This window comes from Orbicella faveolata, unplaced genomic scaffold, assembly GCF_042242905.1.
Source record: "Orbicella faveolata isolate gen_17 unplaced genomic scaffold, um_ofav_v1 contig_3, whole genome shotgun sequence".
Taxonomy (NCBI): Eukaryota; Metazoa; Cnidaria; class Anthozoa; order Scleractinia; family Merulinidae; genus Orbicella; species Orbicella faveolata.
In genome coordinates, this window is record NW_028301558.1 from 5,975,733 (window position 1) to 6,000,758 (window position 25,026).

General features: G+C 38.6%; 2 protein-coding genes and 1 long non-coding RNA gene across 3 annotated transcripts; 1 reads left to right on the plus strand and 2 right to left on the minus strand.

Moving 5' to 3' along the window:
* Window positions 1-368: 368 nt before the first annotated feature.
* LOC110068242 (uncharacterized) lies at window positions 369-12,762 on the minus strand. Its single transcript, XM_020775622.2, has 2 exons — window positions 9,931-12,762; window positions 369-3,733 (listed from the first exon to the last, which is right to left on the minus strand). Exon 1 carries the CDS (start codon window positions 12,383-12,385, stop codon window positions 9,938-9,940), a length of 2,448 nt encoding a protein of 815 aa, XP_020631281.2. The 5' UTR covers window positions 12,386-12,762; the 3' UTR covers window positions 369-3,733; window positions 9,931-9,937.
* On the plus strand, window positions 12,711-15,019 carry LOC110068243 (uncharacterized). Its single transcript, XM_020775623.2, has one exon. It carries the CDS (start codon window positions 12,770-12,772, stop codon window positions 15,017-15,019), a length of 2,250 nt encoding a protein of 749 aa, XP_020631282.2. The 5' UTR covers window positions 12,711-12,769.
* A 1,615-nt stretch (window positions 15,020-16,634) lies between these two features.
* Window positions 16,635-22,625, minus strand: LOC149106186 (uncharacterized). Its single transcript, XR_016209737.1, has 3 exons — window positions 20,361-22,625; window positions 19,504-19,584; window positions 16,635-18,882 (listed from the first exon to the last, which is right to left on the minus strand). It is a non-coding gene; the product is annotated as an uncharacterized LOC149106186 (long non-coding RNA).
* Between the last annotated feature and the right edge of the window lie 2,401 nt (window positions 22,626-25,026).

Genomic DNA, 25,026 nt, shown 5'->3' on the forward strand with positions numbered 1-25,026 from the left:
AGCCAGATTATGCTAACCCTGGATTAAAAGTTAACCAAACTATTAATTTTTCTTGCCTAAAAATGCCTTTATTGCTCATGTTTTGTGTAGTTTGAGCTTAGTCAAGCTCAAAACTGAAGGACGAACATTAAAACCAGAAAACCTCACCGAAAAGTTACAAAACAGAAATCAAAATTCTTGCTAATCCTGGGTTAGCTTAATCGTGCTTTGAACAACCCAGCCCAGGATAACCAGGTATACAGGGTAACGGAATGAATGGCTTTTGTCCTATACAGGGTCAGGGTTTTAGACCAAAGCAGCTCCACTCCAGCCAAGTTTCTCACCCAAGAAAGGTAATTCACACCCTTCAACAAGTCTACAGACAATACTGGACTAAACGTTTTCACATTTTATTAATAACATGAACTTTCAAGTAACAACTTTATAAGAAACATATTAATTTTTTGATGAACTTAATAACTTTGATAATAATAATTTATAGAACACTGTCAGAGGCTGGAGATGAAACAATTTCATTTAAAAGACAAATCATATTTATACAGCAGAACCCCTCTTATAACAGCCCCATCATTTCAGCCATTTTCTCTTGATTCAAAGAGAACTTCAGTCAGCCATAATACAACCAAATTTTGGTGCTCTACTGGTGGTTAGATTAATAAGGTTCAACCGTAATATACTTGAAATAATAAAAGATAAATGGTTGTAACAAAATCTTGTCTTTTAAGGTAGAATGAAATGCAGAGTGAAATTTTTACAATGAAGATTAAATGGAATGGATCAACTCTAAGCTTGATTACCACCTGCTGTTCAGCAAAGGAGCCCGCGCTCCTCCCTTGAAGTAATCTAGACCGGAATCAACAAAGCGGTGGAAATTGAGCCAAGATTAACTCCAGCTGCCTGGAACAATAACACTACTATTATTCACTTCCAGCCTTGGTATTATTTTCAAAAATCTCTACTCATCATATAATATTATCATAACAACTTTAACATCTAAATTTCTCAGTTCATCAAATATGATAAATGTTACTATATATAAGGCATTTGTTTTTTAGGTACCATGAGATATTGTTGATGCTGGAATCTGACAGTGTATGATTACCAGCAATTGTTAGTAATTACTAAATTGCCACATGTGCAACTAATCTCTTCAGATATCTTTTGTTGTCATCCTCTTGGATGCAAATAAAACTGGAGCAAGCACTGCATTGTTCTCAGTTGAAACCGTAACCAAGAACACATGTGAGAGTTGTGACTAGTATGTGAAACAGCTGTGCTATATACTGCTGTAACACATGTGCTACCATTTGACACCTGTATATTGAAATGAAATAGCTGATGATACCTGTCACTAAATTATCTGGGTTTGATTTCCTAACTTCGTAAAACCGTCTTAGTGATTACCAGGTGATCATATGAATATAGGCCTAAAACATAGATCTCTAAAATTAATCTTATAAACAACTGTTATCTGCTCTGTTGTTGCCAAGGAAATATTTACCTTGTAATGCTATGACAATGTATGAAATATCCCTATACCCAACAAAAACAAATGCCCAACTCCTCTCTTATTTAACATTTACACAGGTTTTCCCCTACACGAAACTAGGCACTTGCATCCTTGATGCAAATTTTGGCCAAAAATGTTCAAGGCAAGCATATTTAAGCCTGACATATTCTATATTTGTCTTAAAAAAAGTGCAGTCAATTGAAAATTAAAAAAAAAAAAACTGTACCTTCCACTTCAAGACTCTAAAATATCCAATGGTTATTAGACTGTTGAACAATATTTTAGAACAAGCAAAGTTGGGAATTTGGGGGCAAATCAAAATTTAGACATTTTAGTCTCAGAATATATTACAAGGATTAGTTTGGTTTCCATTTTCTCAAGCAAATACAGAGAGCTGACTAGGGGATCAGCATCTCCCGCCCCAGACTCCCTAAAGCCAGACACGGAATAATTCAAGTGCACTTCAAAAGGGCATAGTATGGAGGATTCAACCAAATGCTAATTTTTTTGCAGAAATGCTTTGAATAACAAGAAGTTTTGTTTTATCAAATAAATACTTGGGGGGTTAGGTGCTCTATAAACACAGGTTCATCAGCAATCACTGAGGATATAAGGGGTTTGCAAAAACTGACAGGCAATGATGCACAACTATTTCCAAACACAAAAGTTTTTGTTGCTAAACAATAACTTGGAAAAAAGCTTCTTTCTTTTACGAAATATACTTCTAATTTTTGAGGTACCCTGAAAAAATTATGTCAATTCAGGGGCCAAATAGTAACAACATAACATCTTGATATAATCTCTGAATAATACCAAAAGCCCAAGATCTGCTATAACATTTTAAAACACAAGAAGCACACAATCTTGTTGAATAGGAAGAGAGTAAATAAAGGAGTGAAGAGAACGAATAGTTAGCCTTTGTCTCCTCTTGTTATTTCTTACGCAACCTTATAGGGAACACTGCTACCTACAAGTCCTGCGTAACATAGTAGTGCTAAACTCTTACTTAGGCCTTTTTGTGCACCGCAAATGTTTTTTGGTTTATATAACATTGACAAGGGAGGCAACTCTTTGACCAAACATTTTGAATGCAATCCAAATATTTGCTTGAATCTCTAAATTTCTTTGCTTCCATGAAACCAAACAAACACAAAACGAAGTTGAAAGATTTTTCTACGACTCGGCCAAATTTGTTTTCGCATACTTTCTCAACAGTCAGAGAATTTTAGCGTCTTAAGCAAAGTTTTTTCTCAAAAAACGTTTTGCAACATGATCAAACTGTTGGAACGGTACCAGTCACTTCATCCAAAATGCACTCAAGCTCCCTTCCCTCTCCCACAAGTGCTTTTTTGACATGACAAATTTTTAAAGTCCTTTCTCAGCTCCCAATTTTAAACGCAGAATCTCGCTAAAAACGCTTCAGGTATTAACTCAGGTCATTTCATTTCTGTGCAGAGATCGGGTGACTCCAGACACCCAAGAAAAACTGTGAACCAGGGGAGGGGTTTGTAAAGATTTGTCTTGTCAAAAAAGCATCTGTGGGAGAGGGAGGGGAGCTCGAGCTGGATGACGTGATTGGTACCGGTTCAACGGTACGATCATGTTGTGAAAAGCAATTTGAGAAAAAATTTTGCTAAAGACACTTAAATTCTCTGACTGTTGTTAAAGTATTAGAAAACAAATTCAGCCAAGTTGTAGAAAAATCTTTCAACTTCGTTTTGTGTTTGTTTGGTTTCATGGAAGCAAAGAAATTGAGAGATTCAAGCAAATATTTGGATTGCATTCAAAATGTTTGGTCAAAGACTTGCCTCCCTTGTCAATGTTATATGTAAACGAAAAAATTTTTGCAGAGCGAAATGGTTCTCTTCATTCCTTTATTTACTCTCTTTCTTCTCAACAAGATTGTGTGCTCCCTGTGGTCTTGTGGAATCTTTCCAATGCTCTGAAGGAGAGTTTTACCTACTCTAGCATTAAGCATGTAATCAGCATCAGTGTTACACGTGTTAATCTAAATAATCAAATGGGGTCAGGTAATAATAAAACATTATCCAGAGTAAACTGATTACAAAAAGTATCTAAAATAAAAAGTCAACTAGGACTATTAGAAAAGTATGTCGAAACCCTAAAGTGTTCATAATAGCTTAACAGCATTACTCTGTCTCTCTGAGTAATGATAACAACCTCTCTAGTCCAGTGTAGCTTGGAAAATCTTCCAGTGGAATACTTCATCGTTATGAACAGAAAAACAATAAAACAACACTTTAGTACAAAAACCCCAAACCTCATTCATGGCCAGTTTTATCAGGATAGGGATCAAGGCCTAACGCTCATCCTGCAAAGCTTTACAGATAGATGACAATGCTAGTGACCAAACTTTTAAAGGCTAAAATATTTCACCCACACTATGCTGTTAGTGGAAAAAATATCGCAAGACTCTTAAGCAAGGAAAAGAAGAGCTATGTTGCAAAGTTCTTTTTTCTGACACAGAGACTTAGGTGAATGTACCAAAATGTAACTCGGTGCATTAGTATAAATTGGGCGATTCCAGAAAATATCCATACCCTACCACGGGTGGCATCTCCGAATTCCGAGGGAGAAGGGCGGTTTCTTGGACTGGAATTCTGAACATTACGGAGGGGGTTATGCAGGTTATGGGGGTTACGCAGTTTGGAATTCGAAATGCATGGGGGGAGGGTTTCAGCTCTGAATTTCCAGAGGGGGAAGACAGCGAAATCTTAGCTTGAAATCGCTGATCTGTTAACTTTTCTAGTTTTTTTAAGTCAAGCACAAACCGACCATGGAAGCAGAATAAAGATCAATCAGGCAGGTGTTAGCATTCACGTGGATGAGTGAGTGGATGGGTTGTGCAGCGAGCTCCACATCGAAGAGGCCTTAAAGGTCAAATGAACCAAAATTTAGGCATTTTTTTTTCATTTGAGTTCAATGTGCTCATTTAAGTATAAAATAAACATATTCTGAAGTTTCAAACGAATTGGATGAAGCATTGGGGAGACATTGGAATGTTAAAATCACTGTTTTTTATCCTTCATAATCATAGAGTGGTCGGGAAAATTGTTGGATAATTGTTGGAAATAAAACTTGTGACGTCACTGTTGGTGAGCTCAAGAAATACGGGAAATTTGAAACTGTTTTGGTTTCAAGTTCACAATGAACTTCACCACCAAAACTTAAAAGAGAATGGCTTATAAAAATGAAGAGAGAATGCTTCATGCCCTCGAAGCATTTGCGCATTTGTGTAAGACAGCTTCAAACAGAATCTTGTAGTAAGGAATTTGTTGGGACCCTCTTTCAAGCTTCATCAACTTGTAGTCAAGAAAGATGCGATACCAACAATTTTAACTTCACTATAGAATGTTGCAAGCCAGCAATTGGACAAAATAAAACGAAAAATAAGCGAATAATGCCCGTCAAACAGTGGGTGAACTCCTCAGCCATTTCCCAAGTAAAATAAGGTTTGTATTTAGATCCAAAACCTTCCCCATGAAAGACTCACTGACGCTGAAACGCAACAATGTTCAAGATAACAGTGTCATCACAAAGCAAAGTCTCAGTTCCATTCCTCCAATAAAGTGCACAGTCATTTTGGAAACATTTTCATGAAGCCATTGACTTTCTTCATACTTTTAACTTTTTTACTCCTTTTCACAGCTCATAAAGAAAAATTTCCACATAAGTTTCCTTTTTTAACATTTTGTCGATATAAAATGGCTGAAGAAAAGATGTCTAAATTTTGGTTCATTTGACCTTTAAAGTTGATGAATAAGTCGATAGATTAATAAAATATAAAAGAAGTCTGTGTTTCTTTCTGATCTAAAATTGTCGATCAACGATCTTGTTGGGTTCGAAAAATTCGCACCAGTTTCACATTACTAAATGGAACGCCTGACAGATTTGTAGGCTGCATTACTGGTGGTCAGTAGTTACTCAATAAATGAAATTTTCAATTTGGCGGGTGACAGCCAGCACATCATGAACTGTACTTTTGTCTTCCACTGGTATCAATATGATATGCTCTCCTGAAAATATGAAGCTAACGGAAAACAAAAAGTTTTATTTGGTGGTAAGCAACTTCAAGATAACACTCAGAAGGGACAGCTGTGGTGTACTGTATCAAAATGTTGACAAACTTGAGTTGCCTTTTGCTTGACCAAAAATTGTGAGCAGAATTTTCTTGGAGAAGGGAAAAAGCGCAAATTTCCTGTTCCTTAGAGGTTTTCAGCAGTCAAACAGGAATTCCAAAGGGTCTGGAAAAAAAACTGGAAATTCCAGAGGGGAGCAGGGGTTAACGATTTTGGAATTCGGAGGGCATGGGGGGTATGAGCATTTTGGAACTTCTGAAGGCAAGGGGGGTTAAAATGCTCAAGCTGCCCGTGGCAGGGTATAGATATTTTCTGGAATCACCCATTATTAGGCATATCCAGGATTCATGAAATCAGATACAAGAGTTCGATTTGCACATGCAGGTTATAAGGAATGACTCTTACAACTTCATACTTTTGTAAATCTCAAAATCCACATTAGCAATTCAATTAATAAACTTCTATCCATAACTCAATATATGCACAACTACAAGCATGGACCAATTCATTTATAACATAGCAGCAACAACTTGTGCACAAAAAAAGGTTATATTTGTGATTGACTACAAAGTTTTTACAATGCTTAGTATTTACAATTAAGAACTTGATCACTGTATAACACAATTCAAGACTTTTCATTAGCTTAGCCATCATGGTATATTTAACAATTACCTTATTACATGAAATTTTCGCGACATGATAATTTTGTGAATTTAAGTGACCCAAAAAATAAGTGTCGCAAACATAACATGATGCAAAAATTAAAGTGCACCTAACCCCCCAAATTTTTTTTTCGCTAAAACAAATCTAGACTTTATTTGAAGCATTTGGGCGAAGAAATTTTTGAATTTGGTTGAATCCTCGATTTTCTATGCCCTTTCAAAGTGGCGATTAAGTGTTTCACGACCGCGTTTTAGGGAGTCTGGGGCGGCGGTACCTGATGACGTCTACCCAGGAACCAAACACAATAACGCCTCAGTCAACTCACTGTATTTGCTCGAGAAAATAGAATGCAAAACTAATCGTTCCGATGTATTTTGGGACTAAAACGTCCAAGTTTTGTCTCAGAATCATTTCTTTTTCGTCACTGGAGTCAGAGTTAAGTTTCGATTCGGAAGGCTCCGAAATAAACTTCGATCGAGCACGTTCGACAACTCTGAACTCACTGCTTAGAGCTTTGAGAGCAATTTACAATATTTCAAGCGACGATGGGGAAGACGTCTTTGCGGACGACCTGCTTGTATATTAGGAATGGAAAGCTAGATACGAAGTGGAGGAGCAGGCAAACGAACAGCAGGAAAGAAAACTCAAGGACTGCTTTGGATGGTAATTTCATCAACTAAACATAAGATTCCCACGCGTGTTTATAGCCCGTTTACATTTGTCCTTACCGAGAATGTATTTTGTCAAGGTTCTGTTAAATCCAGTTTGTGTTTTACTTTCAGTTGAATGCTTCATGTTTATAAGAGCGACGTACGTGTTGCAGTTTTCGAGACTTGATGACCTCCAAAACATTGGCTTCGATCGATTGAAAATCGTATTGTTTGAACCTGTATTTTTGAAGCTGCGGGAAGCAAGGCGGAAGGAAACATTTCATACAATTACCGATTTCACATTGTCACACGTTTTAAGTCGTAACTCCAAATAACCAATGTAAATTGTTCTCAAAGTTTGCAGTGAAATTCGTCGGATAAGCGAAAAGGGTGCGTTCCCTGAGCAGTCCGCAGATAATGTTACGCGGTCATATTTTCGACGCTATTGCACAGAATCTTTGTCACACTGCTGATTTCTAAACCTTCGAAAAACTCTGTGAGTCTAACAATTTTGTTATCATGTAATTCTAGAGGATTAATCTTCGACTTTCATGTAAATTGAAAGAGAAATAAGTGTTGGTTAGCGGCGTACAGTTGCGATCTATTTACATATCAGTATAACGCTTCTTGATCATGACCGGATCACACAACTTTGCCGGTTATGTTATAAATACTGCGGGATTGGAAGATATAGGTTGTCGGTGGTATTTCTACAAATTGCTGGTTAGCTTTAAGCAGAAAATTTATGAAAATAGCGTTCGAAAGTCTGCGGAACAAATTCCAGTGAGAGTTCTTCAATGGTTCTCACAGATTCAGTTCGCTTGTTTTGGTTCGACAAAATCAACCATCGTTTACGTCTTTATTGCACCATTAGCCGATCATCGTCAGTAAATTGTACTGTATATCTTTCTTTAAATCTGGAATATTGCTGCAACAGCCGATAGCACCTCTGGAAGGCGTTTCTGCGCACTTTTCGAATGTGTATTGCACCATCCTGAAGGAAATGAGAGGAAATGAGATATCCAACCTTCCTGGGTAGACGTCACAAGAGCCGCTGGACCCATTCTCCTCAAACTCGGTCATGAAACAAAATGGCGGTGTTTTGGAGCTATTTTCGAGATTTCGTCGTGGCACAGAAAATCGAGGATTTAATGGAATCCAAAAATTTTTTCGCAGAACTATTTCAAATAATAAGTAGATTCGTTCTAGCGAAAAAAAATTTTGGGGGTTAGGTGCACTTTAAGTGACTCATATTATGTTACTGTTGACACATAGTTCCACCGTTGTGTTTTTGTTAATTTTGATGTTACTGTACCTTTGATAACATCGGTTTACTAAATTCAAGGACATGTTGAAGTAACATTGCTATGGAAATAAATACATGTTACTCAAAAACGCAAAGTTAAAGTGATTCAAAATACAAAATTTTCGCAAAATCACAGAATTTAAGTGTCACGAAATATGTGCACCGCAAAATCGCGAAATAAACGTGTCATGAAAATTTCATGTAATAAGGTATTCCATGAGCACATGTCGGATATGAGGTGATAGATAGCCAATGAGGCGCATAGCACCAAGTTGGCTATAACTATCTCATATCCAACAAGTGCGAGTGGAATAATATTGCTTTATTAAAAACACTCCCAAAATATACATAACTAGACTAAAATAAAAATGTCCCAAAAGTCACTCTTAGGCTTACCATATTTGTAGAGTGTGGTATAATGGCTCAGCCAATAAAAACTCTCAAATTGCATTATCCAATGATGCAGTTTTTAATAAGAGCAATTGTGATATAGCTGGAGTTAAGGTGGCTCCATAGGTAATCATTTATGACATTGCGCCTGCAAGTGTTATGTTTTGAATGACGTTTTTGCATTCGCTTTCACACCTAGTCTTCTCAGACTTATTACATGTAATAAGCAATGATCAACTAGTGTTTTGCTACCATCTCTGTTAAAATTTTGGGATTTAGTCTTAAATTATAAATGCCCAAACAAATGTGTTTTTTACTGTTTTTATGGCTTTATTTGTGATTTTCGTGAATTCCCTTTGGTGAAATCTTCCAAAATTTTTACACCACATTGCTTCCAGCGGGATCTGAATTTTAAACACGAAAAAAGTAGGGTTTGTAAAGGCAGCTTTTTTGATATTTTCAAATTTATGTCTTTTACCACTGCAAAAAGTCTGGTCTTATAGATTTCCCTGAAAAATGAGCTCTGACTAAAGTAAAATATTTACTACCAATCTGCCAAATTTTACGGAATTTCACCGAAGGAAACCTGAGAAAATTCACTGTCAGTTTTGCTTTTTGTGCTCATGTTGACATAATAAAATATCGAAAACCACTGACGTTTTCCTTTGAGTGTGCACAGATTACTTCCTCAGCGCTCGTGCGATTGTAAAACTATAGGGAGCCACCTTAAGTTGCCTCTAACTCGCGTTCTTATTGGTTGATTTATGGCCACACGGCAATGGCTAAACCCCGGCAAACAACAATGAATGTGCTCCCCCATTAACCATAGGTTACTTTGACTTCTCCTTACATTTTGTACCTCATTACTTAACTCCACCTACATAACAAAACACTTTATTACTGGTCCCTTGGGAAACAGTTAGAATCTCAAGTGAACAAAACTAACTGTTTCCCTCCAGACCAGTAATTAAGTGTATGCAATTTATACCATACTCTACATATATGGTAAAAGTATGCATATTTTTTTCGGAGCATTTTTATTTTTAGTTTAGTTTTCTATATTTTGGAGGTGTTATTAATGAAACAATAATTATTCTACTTGCACTTGTAGGATATGAAATGATAATAGCCAACTTGGTGCTAGGTACTTTGTTGGTTATCTGTCTTCTCATATCCAACACATGATTGTGGAATGATTGTTAAATATACCATGGTGGCTCAATAGGAGTTAGACAGGACCAGCAAGTGAGCTTTATTATAAAAAGCCTTGGTTAACTGTTTATCCTAGATTAATGTCAGTTGGCAACTTACCTGTACTTTACTTGTCCTTGCCTGGTGCCTGACATTTCTGTTTGTGCCCAGCTTTCCAATCTTGAGCTTGACATTTCTTCCCACAGTAGTAAACACTTTTACATCCACCACATCTCCTGAAGTCACCTGGCTGACTCTCAAGCTGGCCGCAACCTTGGCAGGGCTGGCATTCAAATCGGATGTTGTCTTTCTTCTCTAACTCAGCAAACTCATGGATAATGCTCATCAGCAGCATTGGAACTATCCGGTGACATGCCATCTTACAAAGTAAGGAGAGTCTGAGGCATTCGGAAAAGATCTCGTCTTCAATTGGCATGATGGTTCCAGATATGAACTCTTCATTTAGGACAATGATGTCATCAAAGAAATTACCCTCCTGATCCTGGAAAAGATCTCCTTTCAGCATTATTTCTCCATTAGGAAGGCACTTGTAGAAAGGGATAGGATTCTTATCACCAGACAAAACGCCAACCAAATGCTGCCAAAACTTGTGACTATCTGTACATGGGCAAGAATCACCACTGCACTTTGCAGGAAAATGGGTTTCTATTTCAATGTCATTCTCAGATTCCTTTGATAATTTACTCTGGGTGACTGGGATGCTTGATTTGGTTTCCTCACAGTTAGTCACCTCCTGGGACTCAAAACATTCTTCATCATAGCTCAGGGTTGCACTGCCCTCACTTTCCTTGCCATTAGTCATCTCTTGCTCTGATGTGCTTTCCCCTCCATTATTTTCATCAATCATCTCCATTTGCTTGAAAGTCTCACAGCAAGCTTCAAAGAGACACTTCTTGTCTGTTGTCAACATTTTCTTTCTTTTTGTATTTGACAGGAGCCTCCATTTTCGCTTGAATTGCTGAGCCATGGTAGGAGCAACAGTTTTCCTCAAGAGATCCATGCTCACATCTTTCTCTGTGAGTTCTTCGGATGGTGTTGATTTTGCCTCATCTTTAACCAGCTTCTTGAACTCTGTTAAAATCTTATTCATCTTTGAGCGAAACAATTCACACAGCTTCTTTACATCTCCTTGACCGAGTTTGCTGCTACAATGCTTTACAAGGGCTTCTCCCAACACAGTGGTACAGGAATTCACCCATTCATTCACATCAAGTTTTTTGTTGACATTCAGTAATTCAATGAACCGTGGAACTGCTTCAGTCTCCGTTGCTGCCGTCATGGGGTTTGTGGGTTTGATTCTCCAATACAGGACAGTAAAGGAATGCTCTAGAAAGGTGTGGAGAGCTTCTCTGAAGCAGTGGCTAGCAGATGTCTCAAAATCTTTGTTGACGCCAAATTTGTAGACTGCATAGAGCAATTTTGCCACGTTCACACGAACACCTTTATGTCCAAACTCGCCATTGGCCTCTTTGTCGAGACAAGTCAACACATTTAGACCTTGGCGTTTCTTTCCTGAAGATGCAGGACTCAAGCAAGTGTCACACTGGCTCTTTGGTGTCAATCTTGCATCAATTGTGCTCTGACCAATGCACATCCCTCTACCCGAGAGATTGCTAAGAGTTGAATCCAAGATGACTTCAACCACGACATTGTCTTCATCAAGAACTTTTCCTGCTGTCTTGTCTCTTTCGAACCCCTGCCAAGCTTCCACCATAACCACAGCTCTTCCAGGATCACCCATCCAAATGTACCATAGGGCTTGAACCTTGGCCATTCCACTAAATCTCTCGTAGTTCAGGGGGGTGGTAAACCTCTGAACTGCAACTTTCTTCCACGATTCAGTCTCCTCCTGGTTTCTACTCCACTGGCTGGCCTGTTGCATGAGCCCGGACATGAAGCTTGCCTCTTCCATCATAGCACCCAGATTAGTCATGTTAAGGGTGGGTGGGCGAGGTGGAAGAGGGCAGTCATGATACAACAGCTCCGACCTTTCCAGCCACCATGCTTCTAGTTCTCCTCTGTGACCACTGAACTTGGTTCGATCAGGCTTTCGGGGACCTTTTCCAAGTTTAGCATCAAAGAATTCCTCCACAGTTTGATAGGGGCAGTTCTTGGCGACTTGTTTGAAATACTCAAATGCGCTCGCTGTGTTAGGGTCAGGGAAGCCCAGGCCCCTCTCCATAGCTTTCTTCTGTAGCGGCAGCACGAACATCGCTGAAACTTCTTCGACGGGAACAGAAATCATTCTGATGGTTCTTCCTCTTGAAAGTTCGATGTGCGTCTGCATAAAACGAAGAGCTTCGCCTTCCTTTAAGTTTGCGTTGCAGAACCCGTCTCTTATCTCACCGCCGACGTAAATCAAGATGTTCGCGTAGTCGAAAATGGGTTTGGAATTTTTCCGCTGTCTTCTAATCATGGCGTATATAGACACATTCCCTCTTCCGTCAACATTCGATACGCATGCCACACCATACTTGTACTTGAACAAAGTTTCGGTGGTAAATTCTGGGGATGAATAATGCCCGGACTCGTAGCCGTCCGGCCGGGAAGCCATCTTGCTGTCACTTTCCGTGAACGCGTGCCTGGCGTACCACGTGAGTATCAATTCCCGCCAAACTTCACTAGTGGGGGTACGTGAGACAGCTATATCGGATAGAGCAATATTCACGACCAGACACTTCCCTAAGTGTAAGTCAACATGTTTAAAATAAGTTAAGATTGTTTATATAACCAGCTGATAATTCCTTCATCCTTTCTATTCGTATATCCTTTCCTTTCGCTTCCTCCCTTCGAGACCCTACTAAGTATCAACAGGGTGTCCGGGCCATCATGCTCTTTGCGCAGGAATATTCAAGATTTTGGCGCGAAAGCCCTGGCGGTGACACGGAGGTTGGGAACGGCCAGCGCGAAATTTTGAAGAAGAGTGAAAACTTTCAAAATGGCTCACGGTATAAAATTCAATTCTAAAACTCTGTCCAAAACTAAGCATGGTGTAGCTTATGTGTCAAATGTGGACGGGAGAGGCAATTTCTCTGTTTGTGGAATCTTCAACGGGGGAGAAAAATCTTCAACGTTGACATATGACCTCGTCAATATTCTGTGCTACGTTGGAGGTGAAATTCGTGATGGCTTCTTCGTGGAAAAGTTACGAGAACATGAGTTAGTTCCAATACTTCAACGTAATTTCAGTATGGCTGCAGGAAAAGCAATATTTCAACCAGCTCCCATCGAAGAGGCAGCGAAGCTTTTGGTCGTTTCTTGCTACGAAAAGGCGAAAGCTAGAGGAATTGTTGACCTTTTCGTTAACAGGGAAGTGAAACGCAGTTTTGAATTTTTCGAGCGCGTTTCCCAGTTATGCAGCTACACTGACGAAGAAGAATTTATCATGGCTAAAGGAGGAAGTCAAGTGAAGAAACCTTTCACGCATTTTGACCTTCACCGCCCCGAGTTAAATGCATGGTGGATGGAGAGGTCAGAATTAGAGCATCTAGAGTGTTCCTTACCCCCTGTCCCTATAACATTTCCCGAATCTGGAAAACTCCTCCTCAGTGGCGATAGTATGATTGATTTCATGAGTGCAGCCAGCAAACAAAGGAGCGAAATGTCGACGTGGAAGAAGAAAACGCTTGAAAAGCTAAGCAATCCGGTAAATTTTGACAGACTTTGTGGTATGTCTCAGCACCAGGCTCTGTGGTACACCTGGAAAGGTGATCTGGAGATGGGCATCACTATGCTTGACTCAGCGAAAAAAATTCGCGTTGATCAGAATGCAGGAAGAATGCTTAGTTCAAGGATCCCAGCTGTGGACCTCTTTCTGAGCTTGACGCAGATTAAGTTGGCAAAGATGGGACAGTGTGAAGAACAATCCAACAAAGTTAATTGGCAGCTGCCAGAGGGCTGTGTGTCTGAAACTTGTCATACATCGGCATCAAAAGATGGAGATTATAAGGAGTGCCTCCTTGGAACTTGCACTTTACCATGTGTGGATAAAAAAGGAAAAGGAAAAATTGGAACAGAAAACACCAGAAAATCTCTTATAGCAGCCCTTGCCGTGGTAAGGAATGTTAAAAGTAAAGAAGAGTTGAAAACTTGCCTTGAGTATAATCTTAAAGGGAGTCTGGAGGTCTTTTTACAGCACTCATTTGTGAGATTGTACTGGAAGAACAAACCAACTCTCCCCATGACAGAATCCCTCATTGAAGAAGCAGTGATTAAGTTTGTCGATGCAATTGACTGTGACAATTTTGATCCCTATGATTGGGTAGAATCCTGTGCTGCTATCTTGGAAGAGATGATGGCCAAGTATTGCCACACAAAGCTTTCAGAAAAGGACATCAGTGAGGTTGGACAGCTCTTTAAGGAGGCTTTCAAGACTCAGGTTGTCCAAAAAATCAAAAAAATTGAAGAACTGCCTCAGTACTCAAGCCTCTGTGACAATGAAGCCTCTCTGCACCAGCTAAGTTCTGTCATGCTGGCAAGGGCCATTGCCCCTTCAGTTGCTAGCCATTTTCTCTTTAAATGGAAAACCATGACACCTACTGAGAAGAAGAAGAAAGCACCTACTGTAAGTTTCAATGATCTCCTTGCTGCAACAAAGAAAGTTTATTACAACTATTCAAGGAAGGGAGTTGCCCAGTGTATTAATGAAGACCTCAGCTCCTCACAAGCACGTCCCAAGAAAGAGTGTACATGCAAGGACTTGGCCAAATTTCAAGACCATGTTATTGATTTATTGTCAAGTGGACACAATCCTGTTTCATTTCTGAGTTGTTCTCCACAAGGAACTGTCACTTTAAGTGAAGGGCTGATCATGGACACTTCAGGACAGCTGATTAACGACATAATTTTAAGCTGTGATATGTATATGTACGAGAAAATCATGGACCCTGATAACTTGAAGGAGTTTGCCAATTGCCCCAGACTTGCATGTTTATGCCAGTTTGCCTGCTGTGAGATGTACACCATGCTGAAGGTTAAGCTAGTGATGTACTTTAAGGAAATTTCATGGAAAGAAAGTGCCGAGTTTGAGACTCATTGCTGTGCATTTTGTAAACAAATGGTCAAAGAAGGTGTCACTTTGAAAAAGTGCAGTGCATGCAAAGCTGTTGTCTACTGTTCCCCCCAGTGCCAGAAGAAGGACTGGAAAGCTGATCACAAACAAAAGTGCCATATCCTAATGAGGCCTTGAGGTATGTTGAATTCATATTACATTATTTGTATTGATAGGTATGGAGTTAAATATTAATATGGTGCTAGTGCCATTTAAGAATCGGGCTCTTGAGTCACTTAAGAGCCTGTCGACAGTGACGCGCTGACCATCGCCTCTCCGAGACGAGGATGCCATATATAGTGCCATTTAGGCATTAGTGACATGCATAGTTGGTGATTAATAAAAGGGTTGGGATTGATCTTTTCTCCTAAAAATTAATATGAATGTGTCTACCTTTACATGTAATCAGGACTCTAAAAAGGTGTCATCTGGTCGTCCAAGACAAGTAGATTTTCCTGCAGGAAAAAATCTTAAACTAAGACTTGCCCAGATAGGGCAACCAAAATTTGAGAGTTAATTGTCCAAAGGGCAAGCTGGGATTCAATTTTTTTTCAAGTCCTGGATGTTGAAGAGGGACTAAACTAATACACGTCATCATTCCCTCAAAAGCTCTCATCCTTAGCATTTTGTGCTAATCTATGTTTAGAATGTTACTGGCTCTTTATTTCTGTGATTCATAGCTGGCTTTCATGTGCAATTTTAAAAGTTACTTTACAAGTGTTTTCATTGTTGGACATCATCATGTAGGTACCACAGTCATTAAGGTTTTACACCTGATGCAACATAAATTGCCACAAACATCTCACACAGAAAGCCAAACATTGTAGTTCGGAGCTGTTTTATTTTCCCAAGGGAGCACATTTAATGTAATGATGGCTTTTGTCGATAGCAACCTATATTAAATACAACTTTTATCTCTCTTCCCATTTTCTGCTGGTTACATATGTTGTTCTTGTCTTCATATAATAACCACAAACGTATATGGCACTTCTGTTGAGCTCAAGCAGCAAACAGCTACTTAAATTGAAGATCTTTAAGAATCCCTGGAGATCCTTGAAAGATTTTCATCACAGATACAAAGCTGTCATTAAGTTTTGAGTCCACTGTAGCCTTAATCTTCACATCCATGACAGAATTGTTACCTTTTGAGTGAATTGTATCAACTGCAGGCAAGTTCACCTGTAACATCAAAGGTCCATCAAAAACACTCGGCTAGAGGTTACGGCCCTTTCTGACAGCTCTGCAGATAGTTGCCTAAATTTCAGGGTGTTAGTGTTTTACACAAGAGGCAAAGCTATAAAAAGGCAGACAAATATGTAAAAACAGGTAATAAATCATTAAGTTTCTTATACATGTATAAAAGTATCTCTAGACATCTCTGCCAGAGGGCTGCCAGGGAAACTCTTGGACAGCCAGCTGAGCTGAGCTGGCTTTAGAAGAAACCAATTATGATGGTAAATGGTAGGTAATATTAATCTAGTACCAATCATTTGAAGTTCTCACATTCTTTGACATACCGTCCATACATTATTTTTATATCACTGAAAATTGACATTATACCTTTTGGGTATACTGTACTAGTGCAGAAATTTATTCCTTATTTTCCAGGCACTGTCATTATCAAAGCCTAACTTGCAACCAATTTAAAGGTGGCTTTCGATGTTTGATTCCATTGATCAAGGTCCTAAAAAGTCTAAGAACAAACAATCAATTTCTTTGTTCAACATTGGAAAGATACAGCTGTGTGAAAACATTTCTCAAGAATTATTTGTTGCAGTTTATTCAGAGCTGGAATTATTTAAAATAGTGACTAGTCATGATTTTTTTTTTTCTGACTTATGCTATTTGTTATCATACACAGCACAATTATTGTTATACAGCTTAAGGCCTGCATAATTTAAGAAGAGTATGCTTTTGAATGTTTATACTGACTTGTTTAGTGATAAGATTTATGTTTTTTAACACAATGCTATATATATTTATGTAAATTTGAAATAGAGATACTGATGGATTAGTCACATTATTATAACTATCCAAAAGTACAAAAGCATCTTGATATAGCCTGAAACCTTTAACAGTTTTGTTAGTTTCTTGTATCACTGATTTACAACTGTAAGAGCACCCATCTGAGTGTCATTGCAACTGATAGCTCTTTTATTTCTGTAATGTTTCATTCAGTAATATGAGATCATTTGTTGTGAGATACATGTGTTTATATCAAGACAAATACTTTGCTGTACTTTAGAAACTTTTTTGTGACTTGGTTCAATACAACACAACACAATTACCATGGCAGTACTACTGAACAATTATTCCATGAGTGCCCGTTGGATATGTGTTGGCTATAATCATCTCATATCCAACAAGCACAAGTGGAATAATTGTTTTATTAAAAACGCTCCCAAAATATAGAAAACTTAACTAAAATAAAAATAAAAACGCCTGAAAAAATCCTGCATACACTTAACATATTTGTAGAGCATGGTAAAATGGTTCATAACCCATGATGGCTAAGCCAATGAAAACTCTCGAATTGCATTATCCAACGATCCAGTTTTTAATAATGAATATATTGCAGTCATTATATTAAGTATAATGTGGTCCTGCTTTGAGCCATACTCAATGTAGCAAAGATGATGCAACACATTTAACTTTTGAGTGAGTTGTAAAATAGAAGCCTGTGAGCCTTTTGGCTAGCAAACAAAAGTCTTCCTCTTCACAGAGGTTTTTGTACAGATTAGTGTCGCAACTAGTGGCAATTCAGTTTCAATTTTTTGGGACATTTCTTTAATTCTTAGTAAAATTTCTTTACAATAAGACTTGAAGTAAAACCTTCCGTTACTAAACCTGGATTTACGAGATATTTCATGTTTGTACAAGTCTGCATTTTCCTCAAAAGAATACTGGGATCAAAATCTATCTATCTTATCTAAGTTGGCAATATTCTTTTGCTGGGGGAAGGTGAAATAAACAATTTCCCTAATTATTGTTATAGTTACAACGTGCGCTGTTCCTGAACCCGTCAAACACACATAGAGCTAATGTAAACATCGTACTAAGTTCGTCTGTAAGTTACAGATCCTCGTATTTCCCCTTTGGTTTCTGCAGTATAACCCGCGCGCTTCGCGCTTGGGCCATAAACGAAAACGGTAAAAAAATCGGGTCCGAGAGGATGTGGCTAGTAAGAGGTGTGCATAATTGTGGTGGCGTTGAAATTGAAGATTGGCGAACAACTGGCAAGCAAGCCTCACCACCGTCTTTTACCAAGTTCATTTCCCTTTTACAGCCGGTTTCTTGAACAATGCGGCAGACAGTTAGGAACCGATCGGTTAACACAGTTCCAACCTCCTAACTATGTTCCAACGAAAAGAATTACAAGAACAATCTATTAAAGCAAACTTTCATTATGAACGATTAGTATGAAGGTAAAATTCATGTAAAATACAAAAGCTGATATCTTTTCATACTGTCACTAGCAGATTTACCGTCTTGTCATTTCTGTATTGATCAATATTCAGGATTGCAAACCGAAGCCGATAGTACTTGAGAATTTTTTAAGACAGAAGTTCTCTCATATTTTCATCATTCAGAACAACGTAAATTTATACACCGGTACTTTTACTCAATGACACCGTTTCCTTTAGTCTAAAAATATTTGACTCCTCGTTTTGCGCTCCCTTATTTCAGTTATAATTCCTTTGTTGTTTATTCCGTTTTGCGGAAGTTCTCCTTCCGATTGTTAATTCCTAATGAGGACAGGTTTAATTCAAGGGGTTGGCCTGCACTTAGTATAATAACGGAATTGTTCTGAATGGAATGAACCGATGTTTGACCCTTCTCCCTTTCGTCTGTCGGTAGAAGAGTCATGTAGTACAAGATCCCAGTTTTTGTTACCGCAATCCAAGGGATGTTCTCTTGGTCTTTGGAGTCTTTAAAGTACGTTCCCGGCAGTGTTGTCACTGTACCATCTGAAAACGTATCTTCACACTGTCCAGCTAGCACTACAGCAAAAACCCACGTGTAAGAACCTAGTTTAAGAACCTGCTGGCAGAAGTTTACCATTTTAATACCCAAAAATATAAGAACCTGTTTAGCCAAGCAAGATCAAGCAGGTTCCTATATGTGGGTTTCAGCTAAATTATAATGAACATTTTAACCAAAGAGGACTTTGAGTTTGCAAATTTCTATTACAAGAAAATACATAATACAGTTGCGAATATATACTGTTTGTCTGTATTTAAGGACCAAACCCATCGAAAACCAAAGTTTATTTATTTTTCTGGTTATCAACAACTACATCTCCTTCATAGAAATTAAGAACCTAATTAAAGAACCTACTTAGCCCCAACTGCCAATAACTAACCCAAAATACAGGAACCTATTTTGGCCAGACTTCAATAGATATAACAATGAAGCAAGGCTGATACTAAAAAATGTGGGTTCTTAAAGGCAGGTTTTTACTGTACTCTAAATCGAATACATATGCTCAGGAATAAAAATACTACTTCTGTGAAATATAAATCTCACTGACCAACAGACAAATGCAGCTGGGCTAGCCTTTAATACTTACAGTAAATCAAATGGCCAACCAACTTAGTCAGAAGGAGAAAGTAAACACTCACGGTAAAATTGAAGTCCTTGTCCTTTTTATGGCTTTCATTGTAGGCCCCACACTTCATTATCACTTCACTGTATGTCTCATTCTGAAATGTGTTCATCGTCATTAGCTAGAACTGATTTTATCTAAAGCTCCCTAGACATGCACGATTACGGGTATGCGGCAACTGTTTTCAGTCACACATGTCCTAGATTAATTGCTACCAAGGCGTACATCTGTTTATCTGTGGCAGACTCTGATCTGTTTTGAACGATTACCTTCTTGTTCGTCAGTGCGATGTTCCGATTGTTTTTGTTTAACCTGCCAAGTTTACTGAAACTCTCCAAGAGGCTCTTGAAATCAAGTGATAAAACCGCGTATTCTCACTCTCGGTCATTTAATTATCGATATCTCTAGTATTTATCTTGAACGTTGCTCTACATTCCGTGACCTTGTGTGGCAAGACAATTAACGAGAGAGCTTAGTTTCTCCTGGATTTCGTGCTAAGAGTCGAATAAGCACTTTTAAAAGTTCAACAGAAACTGAGAGACTAATCCGGCCATCTTCAAACTTTTGGCAATCACGGACAAGCACAGTGGGTGAGTCTTAAGGGAGGTCGTACTTAGAGCATAAGAAGAGAGAGGTATAATGACATTTTCTCTCCTTTAGAACTTGGGATACTAAGTTTACCTTAGCCTCAGGCAATGTATTTTATCGTTTAAGAACGCCGACATAACCCATCATCACAGAGTGCCAATAATTAATCATTTCGGTTTGTTTGACCCCTTAAACTATAATTACACAGAGTGTTTTAATAACTGTACGGTTTGTTATGAATAACTTTAATTTACAAGAGGACTATTAGCAAAGCAAACAACCAACCTTTCAGCGACCAAACGAATTAGAGTCGCAGACTTGTTCCTGCGGAAATCGGTAGTGGCTTGGAAGAAGTTCAAGAGGAGAGACGGATCGGATGAGCGCTGTTAATAAGCTGGTTGATGGGCTTTATGTTTGAGCACGGGAAACTCCCGCCTAATACTCGCAGCATTCAAATTCTTATCTCTGCACCTTGCCAGTTAAAAACCCATGAATCTGTATGGGATTTAATGACAGATTTTTCTCACTCTGTGGAGATTCTCGTGAGTCAGTGTGAGGTTTTTCCCCAGCTGATGAATTATACGCCGGCATGGTGTCTAGGCTTGGGTCGCACGCAGTACATTTATCCGGGAGTCTTACTGTGCGATCATAATCCTTGTTACGCGTACTTCCGTAGAAAAAGTGGTTCTGTCTCGCGATCGTGACCAGTTTATTGGATTATGTACATTTTTCAGCTTGCATAACTGGCGGTCTTTCTTCGTGTGCGCATTTTCAGATTCCAAAAAAAGAAAACTAATTTTACAGGTCTCATTTTTGACACCCATAGAAAATAAAGTGTTCTCCATTTCTTGCTATGCCTTTTCTTCTGACTAGGCTATGATTCATCCCTTGAAGTAATTAATTTTGGGCTGTGTCGTGTTTTGGATTTTTATCCGCCCATAGCCAAACTTTTGTTGCGTGCTGTTACTGAAGTAAAAATATGCATATCGTGCAGTCATTTACACACTTTGAACAATGCGATCTTTGCGGTTAATGGACAAGATTTTTTTTTCTTAGGGAAAGTTAATTCGGTCTGGCGTGTACGTGCCTGTGAATAAATAAAAAGAATAAAAAATAAAGAAATACTGAAAATACGAATACAAATAAATACTAAAATAAATAAAAAGGAAAAACAAACTCGCAAAAATCAAGAGTAGTTTCTTTTTTCAAAGATTTGCTGGCAGTGCAGCGCCTATACAGGTTACCTGTAGTAAGTGGGTATTTTAGATTATGTGAAGGAAAGCTTGGAGCAAAACAGGCCGGCCTAAAGGTAGCAGTCTTATAATATCACGAAAACGACTGATCAACGCCACTTTGCCATCCACTCCTTCAACTGAACTAAATAGAGCTTTCCGTCTCAGTCAGTTTTACTACTGTCATTCCTCATTAAACTAAGTAGAAAACTGAAGATGATTAATGAGGACCGGAAAACACTTCGAAATGGTGAGTTTCACCTACTGCCAACTTTGTTTTTCGAAGTGAAGATGTTTAAATTGAAAAATACTCGATCCACTTGATGTGTAATAAACTTGAGGTCAGCAAGCATCATCTGGCTCTTGTCAACTTCTATCCCCAACTGTTTACTGCAGTGTTGGACAGTGTGTTAGATGCTGGGCTCAAGGCGTACTGTTCCCTACGCAATCGGAAGTTCTCAGTCGGATTGAAAGGCCATTACTATTCCCTTGATCGCTAGGATATCATCTCATAGCCGGCTTATTCACTTAAACTTGGCTTCTACAGTGATTTGAGCACGTGAAACACACAGGGCATGGCATGTCGCGCTGCGCTATGAAACGTTTCTTTCTCGATTCATGTTCAGTTGTTGGATCCAGACCAGTTCCTTTACCCGCTCCGTGTGAGCTTTTCTCCGGAAACACCCTGCAACGGTACACGAGAAGCTGAAACTGCCTGCGTGAGATATCCCGAGTCACTGCTGAGTGCATGGACAAGTGAATGAAGTCTGACTGATCAGTTTTTAATCAATTCTTTATCCAGCCGTCTTTTCTCGGCAAGAATTCAAGTTTGACAAAGGACCAACTCGGAGTTTTGCGCGCGAAGAAGCCGAAAAGCTAATTACATATAGAGTAACTTATGAGCTTCGAAATGTTAGTAAGCTTGCAGATCTTTTTGAGCGCTTTCAAGGCTTGCATTAGTACGAGGAAAGATATGCTGAAGAGTAAAGTCCAATTTAAAGGAAAAAGAGACAAACAGCAATCGTGACCAGTGAGTAATTAAAACAGGTCAATCACGTGATCATGCATAGCTGCCGTAGCTCGGTAACCGAGTGCCCTTAAATCAAATGCACCAGATTCCTTACTTTGTTCTCTTTAAATTGAAGATGGAGGAATTTTGACAGAAGTGTTGTGATATTCATTGTCGATGACCAGAATCCTTGTAGGTGTGGCTGTAAAAGGCTAAAAAGGTATTCTAGGTGGTGCCATGGTGAGGCGCTTTTGATCAGTTGCATTGCTTTAAAATTTAAAGGTAGGAATGTTAAGACGCCATACAACTGTTGCGTTACTTTTCTAAAGCTTACAAAACAACTGAGTATTTTAATCGTGCAGTAAGCCAATGACGGAGTATGCTGTAACATTAACTCTACTGAAAGCAGTTTAAACGAAATGACAGCAAAACCATCTTGACACTCAAAGACAATATTGACTTTGATCTCGAAAACTGAGAAAGTTTGGCAGCACATGTCAGGGGCACTCAGAATGCTCCATCCTGGAGCATTCTTCACTTTTTTAGTAAACATTTTAGTTTATGACGACACAAATATTTAACAAGTCTTCTGTTTCAAGCGTCTTATTCAAGTTTTCAATTGTGTCTAGAAAAAAAGAAAGAAGTCTTAGAAGAAAGGCACTTCATCGGTTCCTCGTTTATTTTCCCACGGTATATTCGATCCATATTTACTTTTCTTCAATGGCAAGAAAAATGCCAGCTATTGAGTCTAAATTGGGCCTAAGTGATTGCCCTGTGTTGTGATCTGTTTGCTGCTGTTTTAAGAAAGCGATAAAGTAAAACAGGCAACACATCAAACAAACAGCCTAATCTATTTCTAGACCGAAATCTTCTTAAAGCTTAAGGAACGATTTAGAAAAAAAAATCCATTATAATACACGGCTGAGATCAGACACAATCGCCTGAAATAGGACACAAGGCAGTTCCAAAATACCCCGGATGAACTCAAGGAAAAACAAATTCCGAAGTAGCTTCCCGTTTTCGTACTTCAAAAAAGTATAAATATTTACTGAAAGGTTGAGTAAAGCTAATGAATGTGGCTAGCTGTGGGAACATTGAGGCGTTACTTTCCCACGCTAGGATCGCGTCTTCGAAAGTGTGATGACTTTAGCGTTGTAACTTTATTCTGTAGATGAAAAAAAAAAATGCTCAGAGTCAACTGACAAGTCAACCTCTAAGCTTGTGAATGCAAAAGGTCAGTTTATACTGAGCTAATGCGGCAATTTATGGTCTAAAATTATGTTGTTTATATTTCGGGAGTTACTTGGGGATTTCGTTTTGTAGTGAAGTGCAAAGGAAAACTATTCAGTCTTAGCACTTTTTGAAGCTTTTACAAGAGCTAGACTGAATACGTTTACTAACGGAACGTGACATCAGTGGCAGCTTGTTGTCATGTTGCTTTGGAGACCAAAGTATTCCAGCTTACAATGTTTTTGGAAATTTTTAGGAAACGGTCCAAGAAGATAAAAGAACAATTCAGTATGTGGCTGAATGTGCTTTGATGATTCTTGTCATTCAAGGACAATTTTAAACGTACGTGATTTTGTCAAGAACGCTAAGTGAATGCTTTTGGGTAAAATCCAGAAAAAATTGCCATCATGGAGTCATCCTCTATTTATAGATTTCTCAACTCAGGAAAGAAGCATTCAACAGGATGCGCATTTGATGATGTTCTAGTTGTGAATCGTGTTTCAGTGTTTGTTGTAGCAATTAGAACAAGACGTGGAGCGACTTTGTTGAAATGTTTGATTTGCGTGCAGCCGTTTGTATTGCCAAGGGCACTTTCTTCCCTTATTCTGTCCTAACCTGCAAGTATGCGCAATTTTCCTCGCTTTATGAGATTTAATAAACACTGACCACAATCTCTAAGACTGTCCAGTACCGGCTTTTCAAAGCGACTCTTTTACACTATATTTCCCGGCTCATGTCGTTATTTTTAGGCCAACTATTTGAGACGAATATAATATGTGAAACTAAGGGGATTGACGCTTAAGTGACTGACTGATCGAGAAAGCTGGAAGTTCGTCAAGGAAGGATTACTAAACTGAGCTCTGTGATTCCTGAGACAGCTTAAATCTTGATCGCTTGGAATTCGCGACAGATTCCATTTGGTCTTACATTCTTCGTAGCGGTGAGCTGTCTGTGCGCTTCACTAAGGGTGAAATTATAAACTTGTAGAAATTATAAACTCCCCAGGATTATTCAGTTAAGAGTGAAATAAACCTCCGTTTAATTTACATCAAAACGTATCTACTCGTTTTTTTTTTCCCTCAGTTCTTTCGAAATGATTGAATTACGTAATCCAATTTTCTCCGTTATGACACCTGACAATTTTTTTTTTTCAAACAATTCTTAAAACTTCCCAGCTTTGAACAAAAAGAAGGAAAAAAAATCGGTGACAGCAATTCAAAAGTATCTGAAAAATGCAGGCTATCCACTGACCTCCGTTTTGAGGGTTTTAAAAGGAAATCAGGGTTATATAGGAGTTAAAATCAAGTCACCCCATATCTCATCTGTCCTTATTAAAACGCGTCGGGGCAGGAATCGTTAGTAAAATGAGAATAGCAGTTTCATTTACTTCATCACCAAGGCCACTGTTAGCCAGGTGTTAAACGGAAAAACTCGATCATCGGAAGGAAACTTTTACTTATCCAAATTGTCAAACAGGCAG